The sequence below is a fragment of the Xenopus tropicalis genome, chromosome 3 (genome assembly GCF_000004195.4).
Source record: "Xenopus tropicalis strain Nigerian chromosome 3, UCB_Xtro_10.0, whole genome shotgun sequence".
In the NCBI taxonomy this organism is placed as follows: Eukaryota; Metazoa; Chordata; class Amphibia; order Anura; family Pipidae; genus Xenopus; species Xenopus tropicalis.
In genome coordinates, this window is record NC_030679.2 from 17,398,227 (window position 1) to 17,414,506 (window position 16,280).

A 16,280-nucleotide genomic window follows, 5' to 3' on the forward strand; every position below is an offset into this window, starting at 1 on the left:
ATTAAAAAAAAAAACTTTAAAAACAACAGAATAAGGATTTCCTTAAAACGTAAAAATCGGATTGCTACACTTCTAGTGCCACAGGGCCAGATATTAATTAGCTATGGCCTATGTACAAATGTCCATTGTAAGGTTAGTCAATCAGTAGTAAAAGTCAGGTCAGTGACATTAGAGGGACAGGGTTAATCATTTCAAGGTTAAAGATTTTTTTTTCTTTTCTCCACAAAAGTGCCAGTTGTCTTTAAAACCACCAGGATGAGGAGTCCAGGGAGAATGTGAATTTGCCGCAGCCAATCTCCTTGTTGTCTGCTATTAGGACTCCAGTGACACGGTAATTACCATTGGCAAGCCAAGCTGGCAAATCCACATCAGGTAAAGTCAAGGTGGTGTCAGGGAGAGAATAAACACCCTGAAAAGACAAGAAATATTAAACTTGTTACCCATTTTAGATAAAAAAATGAATCTTTGTACACTAGAACAAACATTTTAAGGCATTGTTGAATCAATTATTTGTCTTTGTAGAAATAATAATTTCAACAATTATTTTGACGACAATCATTTTAGTAATTATCATTATTAGCTAAGTTCATCCAGTTGCAGGAAGAATAATGAATTTGATTCATTTGATTTTGAGTGGTTATTGCACTATGGCAAACTTGTGCATTACTAGTAAATTAGTCAGTTTTATATTTGGCAAAGTGTAGTTTCCATTTCAATATGGACAACTCACTTTCTATGCCAGGGGAACACATTAAAAGGTGATCTAAACTTAACCATAACCACAGTGCCCCCATAGTCCTCTATAGAACTGGTTATAAATTATTCAATAATAATATTCAAACAATTACATAAATGATAGCTCCTTAAGGGCAGCGCTTCAGGGCATAGATTGGGGCATTAAATCATTACTGTTTCAATTTATTCCATTAATAAGAAAAAGTAGAAGTGTTAAGAATCACCCTATGTGGCTTAACACTGAGGTAAAGAAGTTAATAGGGAAAAAAAGGAAAGCTTTTAAGAAATATAAGTTAGAGGGGACAGTAGCTGCATTTAATGAATATAAACACTATAACAAGTGTTGTAAAACAGCAATCCGGAAGGCAAAGATAGAAAATGAGGAGGCCAAGACTAACCCCAAGTATATTAATAGTAAAAAGATGCAGGTTGAGGGTGAGGCCCCATTGAGTTATAGTAACAATATGGTTACAGCAGATACAGAAAAGGCAGATGTGCTTAACCAGTTCTTTTCTTCTGTGTATACAGTAGAGGAGCCAGAGTGCCAAGTCCCACCCAATAGCTGCACTGTTGCCTCAGCTCTAACTAGTCAGTGGCTGACACAGGATATGGTGCTTAAAGGGTTACACAAGATAAATGTAAACAAGGGATCTAGGCCAGATGGAATACACCCTCGGGTACTGAGAGAGCTAGGGTCAGAATTACAGTGGCCCTTGTTTCTGATATTCTCAGACTCGCTTTCATCAGGTATGGTTCCTAGGGATTGGAAGAAGGCGAATGTCATTCCTATATTTAAAAAGGGAGTAAGATCTCAGCCTGGCAATTATAAGCCTGTAAGTTTTTGAAGGCTTTTTAAGGGATCACATACAAAATTATGTACTGGAGAATGGCATTATGAGCAGTAATCAGCATGGCTTTATGAAGGACAGGTCATGTTAGACCAATTTAATTGCTTTTTATGATGAGGTAAGTTCGAAGCTGGACAGTGGGAATGCAGTAGATATAATCTATTTGGATTTTGCCAAAGCATTTGATACTGTTCCCCACAAACGACTGCTTTCTAAACTAAGGTCTATTGGTCTTAGTGAAGTCGTTTGCACATGGATAGAAAACTGGCTACAGGATCGGGTACAGAGGGTGGTTGTTAATGGTACATTCTCTACTTGGAGTAAGGTTCTCAGTGGGGTCCCTCAGGGTTCTGTACTGGGTCCACTTTTGTTTCAGTGTTTGCAGATAAAACAAAACTCTGCAGACCAGTCAATTCTATCCAGGATGTGGCATCCTTGCAGCAGGATTTTGACCAACTGACAATCTGGGCGGCTAAGTGCCAGATGAGATTTAATGTGGATAAATGTAAGGTCATGCACCTGGGATGTAAAAATATGCAAGCCTCTTATACCCTTAATGGGACTGCACTAGGCAAATCCATAATGGAGAAGGACCTTGGAGTCATTGTAGATAATAAACTTGGCTGTAGCAAGCAATGCCAGGCAGCAGCTGCAAGGGCAAACAAGGTTTTGAGCTGTATTAAAAGGGGTATAGATTCACGGGAGGAGGGGGTTATTCTTCCCCTTTACAGAGCGCTGGTAAGGCCCCATCTTGAATATGCTGTTCAGTTTTGGTCTCCAGTGCTCAAACAGGACATTATTGAGTTAGAGAGGGTCCAGAGAAGGGCAACTAAGCTGGAAAGTCTCAGTTATGAAGAAAGACTGGCCAAGTTGGGTCTGTTTACACTGGAGAAGAGGCACTTAAGAGGTGACATGATAATTATGTATAAATATATAAGGGGATCATATAATAACCTTTCTAATGTTTTATTTACCAGTAGGTCCTTCCAACGGACACAAGGGCACCAACTCCATTTAGAAGAAGGAAGGTTCCATTTAAATATTCGGAAAGGAATTTTTACTGTGAGAGCTGTGAAGTTGTGGAATTCCCTCCCCGAGTCGTGCTGGCTGATACATTATATAGCTTTAAGAAGGGGCTGGATGGATTCTTAGCAAGTGAGGGAATACAGGGTTATGGGAGATAGCTCTTAGTACAAGTTGATCCAGGGACTGGTCCGATTGCCATCTTGGAGTCAGGAAGGAATTTTTTCCCCTCTGCGGCAAATTAGAGAAGCTTCAGATGGGGTTTTTTGCCTTCCTCTGGATCAACTAGCAGTTAAGCAGGTTATATATAGTCATTATGGTTGAACGTGATGGACGTATGTCTTTTTTCAACCCAACTTACTATGTTACTATGTTACTATGATAACATCAATAAACATTGTATATACAAATATACAGTATACAGGCTTTGATTTTTGGCACAACCCTAGACTGGCCCACAGGCTACATTTGCACTGGGGTAGCTCTTTAAATTTCCCACCCGCGTGTTACTGTGTTCAACTTGCAGACAAAGACAAAAGGTTCTCTGCATTTAACTATTATCAATATATATAGGACATTAAAGGAACAGCGCCAATGCACTGGTACAACTGTTGTGGGCAGGGACAGACGGGGAGATTAGTCGTCCGGTGACAAATCTTCTTTGCCGCAGGCGACTAATCTCCCACAATGCCATCCCAATGGCAAGAACATAAATCGCCGGTGGGATGGCATACTCGTCACTACAGTTTCTGAAAGTCACCCGAAGTTGCCTTGAGAGGAAACTTTGGGCTACTTCCGGAAATCGTAGAGACACGTATGCCATCCCACCAGCGATTTGCATTCTTGCCAGTGGGATGGCACTGCGGGGAGATTAATTGCCCGCAGCAAAGAGGATTTGTCGCAGGGAGACTAATCTCCCCGTCTGTCACTGCCCTTACAGTTTGTATATACAAAGCTGCTCTGTAGCCATGGGGGCAGCCATTCATACAGAGCTTATCTGTTATGTGCTATGGACCCTGTGCCTTTTTTTAAAGCTTGAATGACTGCCCCCATGACAACACAGCAACTTATTTATATAAACTACAACAGTCTTTCTGAGGCAAGCACACAATGTTCACCAGTGCAGGGCAATAACACATTATATTTTAATTACTTTAAAGCTCTTTCATTTCTTTGGCGTTACTGTTTCTTTAAGATATTTTGTGCATTAAGCTACCAAGATATGCCCTCCCCTTTAACTAAACAGGGACAGTTTGTCCATACAATGCAATATTTTCAAGCTGACCAACTACTTAAATGTCATCCCTGGTCTGGCCAGTCCTCCACTCACTTTATTATGTAAAACTTGTTAAAAATGTATAATACCTGTGAAAATGTATACTGAAGTAGTAGAATTCTTAATGAATCAGACAAAAGTGAGTGTAGGACTGGCCAAACCAGGGATGACTTTGACGTATTAGGCCAGATTGAATACATTGCAACATATGGACAAACAATCCCTGTTCTGTTTATATAAAAGGACATTTTTGGTAGCTTAAAGTGATACTGACAAAAAAAATTCTTATAAAAATATGAACCTACTTCCAAACCTACCTATAGGTCATGTTGACAGTTTTTTCCTAAAAGTCCTGTTCTCTACATAAATCCTACTGAAGATCCTGAACCCAACTGTCTGGCAGCCCGACTGTAGCTTCTCAATCTGTCAAAAGGATTACGTCATAAACTGGGAGGATTCAGCTTGCCGTTTGCTTCAAAGAGTTCCCCCTCCCTCGCATAGCATCGCATGGCGTTGTGAACTAGATAGCAGGCAGGCTTGATCTTTCCATTGCCTGCCTACTTCAAAGGGCCTCCCCCCCTGTCTGCTCTTCCCACAAGAATTAAATAGCAGGCCAGCTTAAGCTCTCCCGTGCCTGCCTGCTTCTAAGGGCTCTCCCCCCCCCCATTACATATAGACAACAGTGCTGAGCTTGTTACACACCGGCTGAAAGCAGAAGGGGCGTTGCAGGTTTGTTATTGGGCATATTTATTCACTTGGGAGGCATTTAAATTAAAACCCGGAAGAGGGGAACAAACATGGCTGCTCCGTGGGTCTGTAATTCGTGCTACCATAATTATGAAGCAAAAAACACTTTGCAGATTTAGTTTATAAGGAATTTAAAGCTGATACAAATTAAAACACAACAACAGGTGTAAAAAAAAAATTTAAGTGGAGTTCAGTATCACTTTAATGCCCATAATTTCAGTGTTTATATGATCACAGCAGTCCATTAACCACACTGAACATTCAGTGTTTATATGATCCTATGATCCCCTAAAGCGTACCTCTTTAAAGGGACAGTGGCAGGGAAGGCCATAGGTACGCAGAGGCTCTGGACATTGTTGCCCTGGTGGAAATATGGTATCAATCAGCTCACAGACATTGTCATAGGTGCAGCTCCCAACGTTGTCAATGCAGGGAACCTTCATCCATTCACCCAATAGCTCCTTTTCGGCAGTGATGATGACCTTTAACAAAGAAATGGAAAAAATGGAACGCTGGTTAAACATGGAGAAAACAAATACTGAACCAAAAAGATAAATAGCACAATATGTTATTTATCCATTTAGCCATACAACTTGTTGGGTTGCAATTTACTAGAAAATGACAACCACCAAGTTGCCTACAGGCTTGAGGAGGACTTGAGGCCGGTGCTGCCAAGTTAATTATGAGCTTTGGTAAAAAGAAGGTATTAAGACAAAAACTGCAGGGGGCTCTGTTTTTACAGCATATTATCAAGATTCCTATATAATATAATATTAATGGCATTTACTCAATTAGTCTTGGTCTTGGCAAAAAGCTCTGGTTATTGGCTGGTTCTAACTCCACATAATTTAGTGTTAAACACACAACAACAGGATGGGAAGTAGAAATTCTGGTAGGTGGATACAGGTTGGTGAAATGCACCTAAATGTTTTATATTGTTTCTGTTTTAACTCTTATTATCTAATTTAATTTATTTATTATATAAATAAAAAAACACATTGCACAACAAAAAAGGTCCAGGTCAAGCTGCTCAAATTTCTTTGTTTCTGGCTAGGAAGCACTATAGATTTACTCTTGAGCCCTCAAGAGCTTAAAGTACCAGAGTCAGTGCATAATTCTGCTGCTAAAGCGACATTCTTTGAATGCCAAAACCCCAGTCTTGAAAAAGCTGTTATGTGAAACGTACATCGATTGGGAAGGTGCTTTGGCCTGGGATTTGATTGTAGGGCCAAAGTGAAATATGCACAGTACATGCTAGAACCGCTCTGTGAAAGCACACCTTGGTAGTAGGAAGCTTTAGTACCCAATAGTTTTAATTATTGGCTGTTGTCCTCAGGGAGGTGCTGCTTGTTGACTCCTGGGGAAGTCCAGAAGAGTCTAGAAGGTTTTGGGAACCAAACGACTGCTTTCCGAACTAAGGTCTATTGGTCTTAGTGAAGTCATTTGCACATGGATAGAAAACTGGCTACAGGATTGGGTACAGAGGGTGGTTGTTAATGGTACATTCTCTACTTACATAGTAACATAGTAACATAGTAAGTTGGGTTGAAAAAAGACATACGTCCATCAAGTTCAACCATAATGCCTATACCTAACCTGCCTAACTACAAGTTGATCCAGAGGAAGGCAAAAAACCCCATCTGAAGCCTCTCTAATTTGCCTCAGAGGGGAAAAAATTCCTTCCTGACTCCAAGATGGCAATCGGACCAGTCCCTGTATCAACTTGTACTAAGAGCTATCTCCCATAACCGTGTATTCCCTCACTTGCTAAGAATCCATCCAGCCCCTTCTTAAAGCTATATAATGTATCAGCCAGTACGACTGATTCGGGGAGGGAATTCCACAACTTCACAGCTCTCACTGTAAAAAATCCTTTCCGAATATTTAAATGGAACCTCCCTTCTTCTAAACGGAGTGGGTGCCCTCGTGTCCGTTGGAAGGACCTACTGGTAAATAAAACATTAGAGAGGTTATTATATGATCCCCTTATATATTTATACATAGTTATCATGTCACCTCTTAAGCGCCTCTTCTCCAGTGTAAACAGACCCAACTTGGCCAGTCTTTCTTCATAACCGAGACTTTCCATACCCTTTACCAGCTTAGTTGCCCTTCTCTGGACCCTCTCTAGCTCAATAATGTCCCGTTTGAGCACTGGAGACCAAAACTGAACAGCATATTCTAGATGGGGCCTTACCAGTGCTCTGTAAAGGGGAAGAATAACCCCCTCCTCCCGTGAATCTATACCCCTTTTAATACAGCTCAGAACCTTGTTTGCCCTTGCAGCTGCTGCCTGGCATTGCTTGCTACAGCCAAGTTTATTATCTACAAGGACTCCAAGATCCTTCTCCATTATGGATTTGCCTAGTGCAGTCCCATTAAGGTTATACGGGGCTTGCATATTTTTACATCCCAGGTGCATGACCTTACATTTATCCACATTAAATCTCATCTGCCACTTAGCTGCCCAGATTGCCAGTTGGTCAAGATCCTGCTGCAGGGATGTCACATCCTGGATAGAATTGACTGGTCTGCAGAGTTTTGTGTCATCTGCAAACACTGATACATTACTCATAATACCCTCCCCTAAGTCATTTATGAACAAATTAAACAAAAGTGGACCCAGTACAGAACCCTGAGGGACCCCACTGAGAACCTTACTCCAAGTAGAGAATGTGCCATTAACAACCACCCTCTGTACCCGATCCTGTAGCCAGTTTTCTATCCATGTGCAAACGACTTCACTAAGACCAATAGACCTTAGCTTAGAAAGCAGTCGTTTGTGGGGAACGGTATCAAATGCTTTGGCAAAATCCAAATAGATTATATCTACTGCATCCCCACTGTCCAGCTTCTTACTTACCTCATCATAAAAAGCAATTAAATTGGTCTGACATGACCTGTCCTTCATAAAGCCATGCTGATTACTGCTCATAATGCCATTCTCCACTACATAATTTTGAATGTGATCCCTTAACAAGCCTTCAAATAACTTGCCCACCACGGATGTCAAACTTACAGGCCTATAATTGCCAGGCTGAGATCTTATTCCCTTTTTAAATATGGGAGTGACATTCGCCTTCTTCCAATCACTAGGTACCATACCTGATGAAAGAGATTCTGAGAATATCAGAAACAAGGGCCACTGCAATTCTGCCCCTAGCTCTCTCAGTACCCGAGGGTGTATTCCATCTGGCCCAGGTGCCTTGTTTACATTTATCGTGTGTAACCCTTTAAGCACCATATCCTGTGCCAACCACTGTGTAGTTGGAGCTGAGGCAACAGTGAAGCTATTGGGTGAGACTTGGCCCACTGGCTCCTCTACTGTATACACAGAAGAAAAGAACTGGTTAAGCACATCTGCCTTTTCTGTATCCGCTGTAACCATATTGTTATTATAACTCAATGGGGCCACACCCTCAACCTGCATCTTTTTACTATTAATATACTTAAAAAACTTTTTGGGGTTAGTCTTGGCCTCGGCCGCGATGCGCTCCTCATTTTCTATCTTTGCCTTCCGGATTGCTGTTTTACAACACTTGTTATAGTGTTTATATTCATTAAACGCAGCTACTGTCCCCTCTGACTTATATTTCTTAAAAGCTTTCCTTTTTTTCCCTATTAACTTCTTTACCTCAGAGTTAAGCCACATGGGGTGATTCTTAACACTTCTACTTTTTCTTATTAATGGAATGAATTGAGAACAGTAATGATTTAATATCATTTTAAATGACAACCATTTCTGCTCTGTATTTTTATCAGAAAACATAATGCCCCAATCTATGCCCTGAAGCGCTGCCCTTAAGGAGCTAAAATTTGCCTTCCTAAAATTCAGTGTCTTTGTTGCCCCCGTGTAAATTTGTTTCCTGCACCAAACATCAAATGAAATAACATTATGGTCACTATTACCCAGGGGTTCAACCACTTGCACATTTGCTATACGTTCTGGGTCATTAGAGATCACTAGATCTAGTATAGCATTGTTCCTGGTTGGAGTAAGGTTCTCAGTGGGGTCCCTCAGGGTTCTGTACTGGGTCCACTTTTGTTTAATTTGTTCATAATTGATTTAGGGGTGGGTATTATAAGTAATGTATCAGTGTTTGCAGATGACACAAAACTCTGCAGACCAGTCAATTCTATCCAGGATGTGGCATTCTTGCAGCAGGATCTTGGCCAACTGGTAATCTGGGCGGCTAAGTGGCAGATGAGATTTAATGTGGATAAATGTAAGGCCATGCACCTGGGATGTAAAAATATTCAAGCCACTTATACCCTTAATGGGGCTGCACTAGGCAAATCCATAATGGAGAAGGACCTTGGAGTCCATGTAGATAATAAACTTGGCTGTAGCAAGCAATGCCAGGCAGCAGCTGGAAGGGCAAGGTTTTGAGCTGTATTAAAAGGGGTATAGATTCACGGGAGGAGGGGGTTATTCTTCCCCTTTACAGAGCACTGGTAAGGCCCCATCTAGAATATGCTGTTCAGTTCTGGTCTCCAGGGCTCAAACGGGACATGATTGAGTTAGAGAGGGTCCAGAGAAGAGCAACTAAGTTGGTAAAGGGTATGGAAAGTCTCAGTTATGAAGAAAGACTGGCCAAGTTGGGTCTGTTTACACTGGAGAAGAGGCGCTTAAGAGGTGACATGATAACTATGTATAAATATATAAGGGGATCATATAATAATCTTTCTAATGTTTTATTTACCAGTAGGTCCTTCCAACGGACACGAGGGCACCCACTCAGTTTAGAAGAAGGGAGGTTCCGTTTAAATATTCGGAAAGGATTTTTTACTGAGAGCTGTGAGGTTGTGGAAGCCTGCAGTAGCCATATTGCTATTGGGATGAGTGGTCAGGTTGCACTGAGCACACAGTAAGAAGATAGTGCTCCTGCCATTTCCTCATCTCTCAGGCCCAACAATCAGATCAGTCAATTTGGCCACTATGAAGGTAGCCAAATCGGGTCTAGATCCTCATGTATGGCATGTAAATTTTCTAAACAACAACAATTAAAATCACAAAGTAGATATTAACTTGAGTATACTAGAACAGGGGATCCATAACTTTTCTTTTGCTGTTTTGTTTTTGCTGCTAATTATTCATTATTAATTTCAGATACATGAGACCTGGGTCATAAGCATGTGTGTCTAAAGGAGTATTAGTGCACAATATTCTCATTTAGTCAAATCACCCAGGAGTCATTTCATGAATCAGGATGTGTCTGCCCATTATCTTTGCAGTGATATGCTGAGACTTCACCTATAAAGGGAACTACAAGCCCACCTTCAGCTAAAGATGGCCATACACATAACAATTACGATCTTTCCTGTGACCATTGCCCAATCAGTGAGACAACTGATATCCAAGGCTTTTGCAATATCGTTGTCTCATCGATCCACCAAACAAACAATATTGTACGAAACCTTGTTTCAAATAACAGTATTTGTGTGTATATGGCCAGCTTAAGTAGGAGAATGGCCCATGATTGCCAGACCAACTACATTATCTTGTTTTACTGTGCCAATACAAATGTGAATAACTACATACAGCCCAAAGTTGTGATTCCCTCCTTTCATTCTTGTGCTAGACTTTCCTTACATTTATTTTCTTAGTTTCATATTTGTTCTCTAATATTTTATCAACCTTATAAGCTTTGCTAGGTCAAACACTGGATACCTGAACATTGCTGGCATGTAAGGTTTGTGTAAGTTCATATTACTGCTTTTTTTTTTTTTTTAAACATCACCTTTACTGGAGAAGTCAATGGTACTTTAGTTTCAAGAACTGTAGAAACAGTCAGGTCCCCTGGGATATTAATAGGGTCGGGACTAACAGATAGGCTTTTGATTTTTCCAGGAAGGCTTTCTCCATCACAGTTGGACCAGGAGAAACCATTGACCTGCAAAGAGAAGGGTAGGGAGGAAAAGAAAAATCAGTATGATAGACTCAAGGCTGGTAGACTCTTCTTCTCGAGTGGGGGGAGCTTGTTCAAATTCTTGTATATCAGTTCTTGTGTAAATAAATATATAATCTAACAAAAAACTTATCTTTTACATTCACCTCTCAGAAATCCAGAAGTGTTTCTGAGCTACAATCGGTCCATTTAAAGGACATGTAAACCCCACACACAAAAATTTAATCAGTGAACAGCCTCTTTGAAATCTTTCAATACCTGCCACACTGGTTGTCCAGAGGTTAATAGTAAGGCTGCAACATCTCCTTAATCACTTAGATTTCCTTCTCCTCCTGTAAGCCACTCGGCCCCCTCCCTTAGGAATTTGCTTTGGCTTGTGGGCATGCTCAGTTGTTCTAAGCTCAGATTACTAAACACGCCCTCCAGTCTAGCTGCCAGTGAAGAGATGGCATTGCTGGTTCCCATAGAAACTCAGCTCTAGCTATCTGCTTCAGTTTTCCTCCTAGCTCTAGCTTTCCATCCTCCCCAGCTCTAGCTGTCTGCCTCAGTTTTCCTCCTGGCCTCCTGAGCTCAGCTCAAACAAAGCAGATCTTTTATCAAAGACAGTTCTGCCTGTGTGAGCCTGTATTCTTAATGAAATGTATGCTGAATAAGGGTCTGCGTGTGTGTATGCTGTTTGCAGATTTAAATGTATCTGATTATGTATCAGAGGAAAAATGGCCACTGGGTGAAAGCTGCTATTTGCATCACCAGGTGCTGGCAAGCGGAGGGGATATATTCAGTACAAATGATGCCATTTGGGTGGGGGAGACTTGCCCAACTGATATACATTGTAGGCAAATGTAGGCTGTACATGTCCTTTAAATGAACCAGGAGCAATTTTCAGTGTATGTCACCACCCGCTTACTCAAGAAGCTGTTATCCCTTAGGGCGACAAACACTCTCTGCTGACATTCCTTCACAAAAGTTGTTTAGATGTCAAAGAAATGTTCGCCATTAATTAACTTATAGTATGACACAGACATTAAAGAAGACATTCTAGAAGTTGCAATTGGTTTTCATTTTAGATTTTTTGTGGGTTTTCAGATATTTAGCCTTTGTTCAGCAGCTCACCAGTTTGGAATTTCTGCAGCTATCTGATTGCTTGGGTCTTGTTTACCTTAGCAATCAGGCAGTGGTTTAAATGAAAGACTGGAAAATGAGCAGAATAGGGGCTGAATAGAAGACACATTATTTTTTTTGGCTGCCGGGGTTGGTGACCCCCATTTAAAAGCTGGAAAGATGTAGAAGAGGAAGGTAAATAATAATAATAATTAAAAAACAATTAAAAATAAGCCATGTTTTTAGGCTCCCCTGAAAGATTCTCATGGTTCTGTATTAACTCCTTTTCTTTAAAAATAATAAGCTCCAGCATGGTCTTCTATTTATAGTACCCACTGGTTACTAGATCAGTACAGACTATATCTGGGAGGCTGGAAGAAGATGGTAGTGTGGTGCTCAGCATAAAGTAACTCTGACAATTTTTAAAGAAGGGTAAATGAGCTACTCGAATCACTGCTGATTGCCCCCCCCATCTCTATCGATTTCAACTTTCCTTCCTTACTAAAACTCTCTCTCGCTGTTCGTACACTGCACTACCTGTATATAATGGGATCATTGCTGGGGACATTAACCCTTTCTGTCCCATATCACATAGAATCTGCACAGCTGACACAAATGTAACAACGTGCTAGCTTTTGATTTTTTCCCATCCCTTCCGTGCAATGCAGCAGCAGCAGCAGAAGCCCCTTACCGACAGAAACCTCCAGTTGAACAACGATGCTCCTGATGCTGTTGCTTCAGATGGAAATTGCCCCAGTCCTGCAAAGGTTAACAGGAAGCAAAACAAAAGCTGAGCCATTATTACTAGCTGCTCTAGTAAAGAGGAAGGGATGTTCAGCAGAGGGGCTGCAGGATGAACCTGATATGTAGCTGTTTCTCTTCCTGCTGAGGGCTTCTCCGGATTTATATACAAGCAGCTGTATACCCACAGCAAACAGCACGGCAACTTATCTGCCGATAAGGATAGAATAACAGCCAACAAGGAGACAAACAACTACATTCTGCAGCCAATATTTTAAGGCAGCAGTCGAACCGCAGCGTGACTCTCAGCCAGTCATGTGACCGGTTTGCCCAGGAATTGTGCTGTAATATTGTTATCATGTGACCAGAAACACTATGGGCATTCTGGTCTCGACGTGCTCCGTTGCTGCTCTCTGCTGGTACAATGAGAACTGGTTATTTTTACATGTTGCCCAGCACAAAGAGCAGTATATAAAAATGAATGTAAACGCTAAAATAAGTTTTGCATAATGAAAGAAATTGTAATGTTAAGCCACTTTCCAGTATACATTTATTAGAAATCTTTGTTGATTTTCACCCTTTATCAACAATGTAGAACCCTACATTAGTATAATGAATATAATTTAGTGCTTTGTTTGGCAGAGTGCAACAATCTAGGATTCAGCTAAATTACTTTTATGACATTAAAGAGATGAGTCAACTGTGTAAAAATTAGCCTTGTCTTGTGATATTTATATTATTTATATACAGTATGTTGTGAGTTGGTCCCTAAATTTAGGTAATGTGCCAGGGGGAGGCCTACTGGAGACCTCTTCGGAGGCACAGATCTTCGATGCTGCGGTTGCCTTGGGCTGGTACACAGCCCCAAAACCATGCTATTTGTCTGGGTGTTCATGTACTCAGGTTCTTGCACTCCCGTGTGCGGGCTCCCAGGCCAACGCTTCTGCAGTTACATTGATGTGCATCTGTGTACATGCAGCAATCCCATTGGCACCAGGCCAAAAAAAAAAAAAACAAGAAAATGAGATCCTCCCAATTGCAGCATTGGAAATTAAAAAAAACTTTATTATTTAACTATCATTAAAAACATGGGTGAGATACATCCTCATCACCATGATGTGAGTAGTCACCCGATGCATTTTGTGCCTCTTTCCGGTATTTGGCACACAGGGAAACACTTGAACAGGATAGTTGCTGCGAGAGGAAGCTAGGGGGCAAGGAAAGGGGGTCTATGGACAGGCTAGGGTTTAGTTCTCCTTTTGAGAGGGTTCTAAAGGTGATCTGTAATACCAGGAATCTTAGACTAGGAAATCTGTTTAGGCTGGGAAGCCTAAACATGTACCGTCAAGACTTTTGTTTTTTTGTTCTTTTGTGCTGCAGGGTTATAGGGTGGCATCAGATGTAGTATGTATGTTTTTTTGCAGGAAAAAGAGATAAGTTCAGTTATGAGGCTCTTATGGTTCTGGGAGGGGGTGGGAGGCCTTTATACAAGACCCAAGGTTGTCAGTGGGCTTTTGGTCCCCCTTTGACCACCATACAAAAGGCATTTCCCAGGTTGAAAAGGTGTTTTGACTGCCATGATTTTCAAATTGTGCCCTAGCCCTAAAGTTTCAACCTGTCATTTACCCAATGCCTAGGGATCTAAAGGACTTAAGCAAAGTGATACCATATCAGTGTAAACAAATTAATGAGAAAACAAAGATTATACTAGGCCTAGCAACTAAACACATATTTAATTAGTTTATTAAAGTTAAATACATTGTTCTTATCTCCTCAAAGTCATATGAAATAGTTTTCTACTTAAGGGCGAAGACAGACGGGGGGGGGGGGGGGGGGGGGGGGCGGGGTAGTTGCCTCAGTTTTAAAGGAACAGTAACACTAAAAAATGAAAGAGCTTTAAAGTAATAAAAATATAATGTACTGTTGCCCTGCACTGGTAAAACTGGTGTGTTTGCTGCAGTAACACTACTATAATTTATATAATAAGCTGCTGTGTAGCCAGGGGGGCAGCCATTCAAGCTGGAAAAAAGGAGAAAAGGCACAGGTTACATAGCAGATAACAGATAAGTTCTGTAGAATACAATAGTGTTTTATCTGTTATCTGCTATGTGCCTGTGCCTTTTCTCCTTTGAATGGCTGCCTCCATGGCTACATAGCAGCTTATTTATATAAATTATAGTAGACTTTCTGAAGTAAACACACAACTTTTACCAGGGCAGGGCAGCAGCACATTACATTTTAGTTACTTTTATACACTTTCATTTTTTGGTGTTACTGTTCCTTTAAAAATTCAGTCGTGGCGACTTGTACCGTGCAGAGGTAGTATCTGGAATTTAAGTTTCGCGATTGCAGGTTTTTAAAGTTGTGCCGACTAATCGTCCCATCTGCCTTCGCCCTTAGGGCTGGAAGGGGAGCTGTTTGTAAACAGATCAACTCTAGATAAACCACATCAATAACATTCAGATTTAGCTTTTCTGAGCAGTTTTGCAATTTGCATTATTTTTTATTGTCTTTACTTTAAATGGTTGTAGCAATCAGGATCACAATTTTGCACCAGATCTCGGGGGTGCAATTATTAGCAACTGTAACTGTGTAAAATATTAGTGGCCAAATATTGAGCCTGACAAGGAAGAGCCAGAATCTGCATGCTGCTGTATGCTTACTCATCCTTATGTGATATATCTGGTACAACACACAGGGCACCTTACCTTTCCCAGTTAAAGGACCAGTAACACCAAAAAATAAAAGAGCTTTAAAGTAATAAAAATATAATGCACTGTTGCCCTGCACTGGTAAAATTGGTGTGTTTTCTACAGTAACACTACTATAATTTATATAAAAAGCTGCTGTGTAGCCCCGGGGGCAGCCATTCAAGCTAGAAAAAAGGAGAAAAGGCACAGGTTACATAGCAGATAACAGATAAGTTCTGTAGAATACAATAGTGTTTTATCTGTTATCTGGTATGTCCCTGTGCCTTTTCTCCTTTGAATGGCTGCCTCCATGGCTACACAGCAGCTTATTTATATAAATTATAGTAGACTTTCTGAAGTAAACACACCAATTTTACCAGTGCAAGGCAACAGTGCATTATATTTTTATTACTTTAAAGCTCTTTTATTTTTTGGTGTTACTGTTCCTTTAAAGACAGTGAAGACTGGCCCACCAGCATACCAGGAAAACTTCCCAAGTGCCAGTGGGTCCTCCTGCTCACCCAACCATCTTGTCTCGTATTTCTATATCTTTGTCATTCTTGTTCAAGAGCCTAGCATGTAGAGGAGGAAAAATATGTGGAGAGTGGGCCTATGGTCTACGTTTTTCTGGTAGACCCTGCAATCTCAGGTACACAGAGGCCCAAACAGCCCCCAACAGGCCAAAAAACAATGACTGGCAATGACATATTACAGCAGCCCCTCTGGCATTTACCAGAATCTAGAAATCCCAGTCCCACACTGGTCAAGGACAAGGCTCCCCTATACTATTTAAATGGGCCCAAAGCAGTGCCCATTTTAGTGACTAGTGGAGTAGCAATTATTCCCTGCATTTAGTGTTCATCCCAAGTCTTTACTGTTATTGACCTTTAAAGGAGAAGGAAAGGTAAAAACTAAGTAAGCTTTACCAGAAAGTCTATGTAAATACAGCCATAAGCACTCAGTGCTTACACAGAAACACTGCACTGAGTTCCCTGTCAAAAGATTAGTTGTGTCTGTTTTCCTCTGTCAGAGACACGCAGCTCTTTGCTTTCTGCTCTCTCCTGCTCCTCCCTCAAGAATGCTAAGAACTCACTCCCCCCACTTAGGAATTTGGATCTGAGCAAATCAGCATGAAGCTGACTCATAGTCTTACTAACTGAGCATGTTCACTTGGTCTGGGTGTCTGTGCAGGAGCGAGGCATTATGGGAA

At 41.0% G+C, this 16,280-nt stretch overlaps 1 protein-coding gene across 1 annotated transcript; it reads right to left on the reverse strand.

Moving 5' to 3' along the window:
* Positions 1 to 204: 204 nt before the first annotated feature.
* gm2a (GM2 ganglioside activator) lies at positions 205 to 12,611 on the reverse strand. The gene is made up of 4 exons (NM_001017081.2): positions 12,331 to 12,611; positions 10,371 to 10,523; positions 4,929 to 5,111; positions 205 to 409 (listed from the first exon to the last, which is right to left on the reverse strand). The coding sequence occupies exons 1-4, from the start codon at positions 12,436 to 12,438 to the stop codon at positions 242 to 244; spliced, it is 612 nt and encodes a 203-aa protein (NP_001017081.1). The 5' UTR covers positions 12,439 to 12,611; the 3' UTR covers positions 205 to 241.
* Positions 12,612 to 16,280: the final 3,669 nt, after the last annotated feature.

Bases quoted from the DNA above. Each gene is read 5' to 3' on its own strand.
- gm2a (NM_001017081.2), bottom strand. From the start codon at position 12,438: ATGGCTCAGCTTTTGTTTTGCTTCCTGTTAACCTTTGCAGGACTGGGG. The intron at 10,524-12,330 runs GTAAGGGGCTTC...TTCTCTTTGCAG, and splicing joins TCAACTGGAGGTTTCTGTCG to GTCAATGGTTTCTCCTGGTC. The intron at 5,112-10,370 runs GTGATGTTTAAA...TCTTTGTTAAAG, and splicing joins CATTGACTTCTCCAGTAAAG to GTCATCATCACTGCCGAAAA.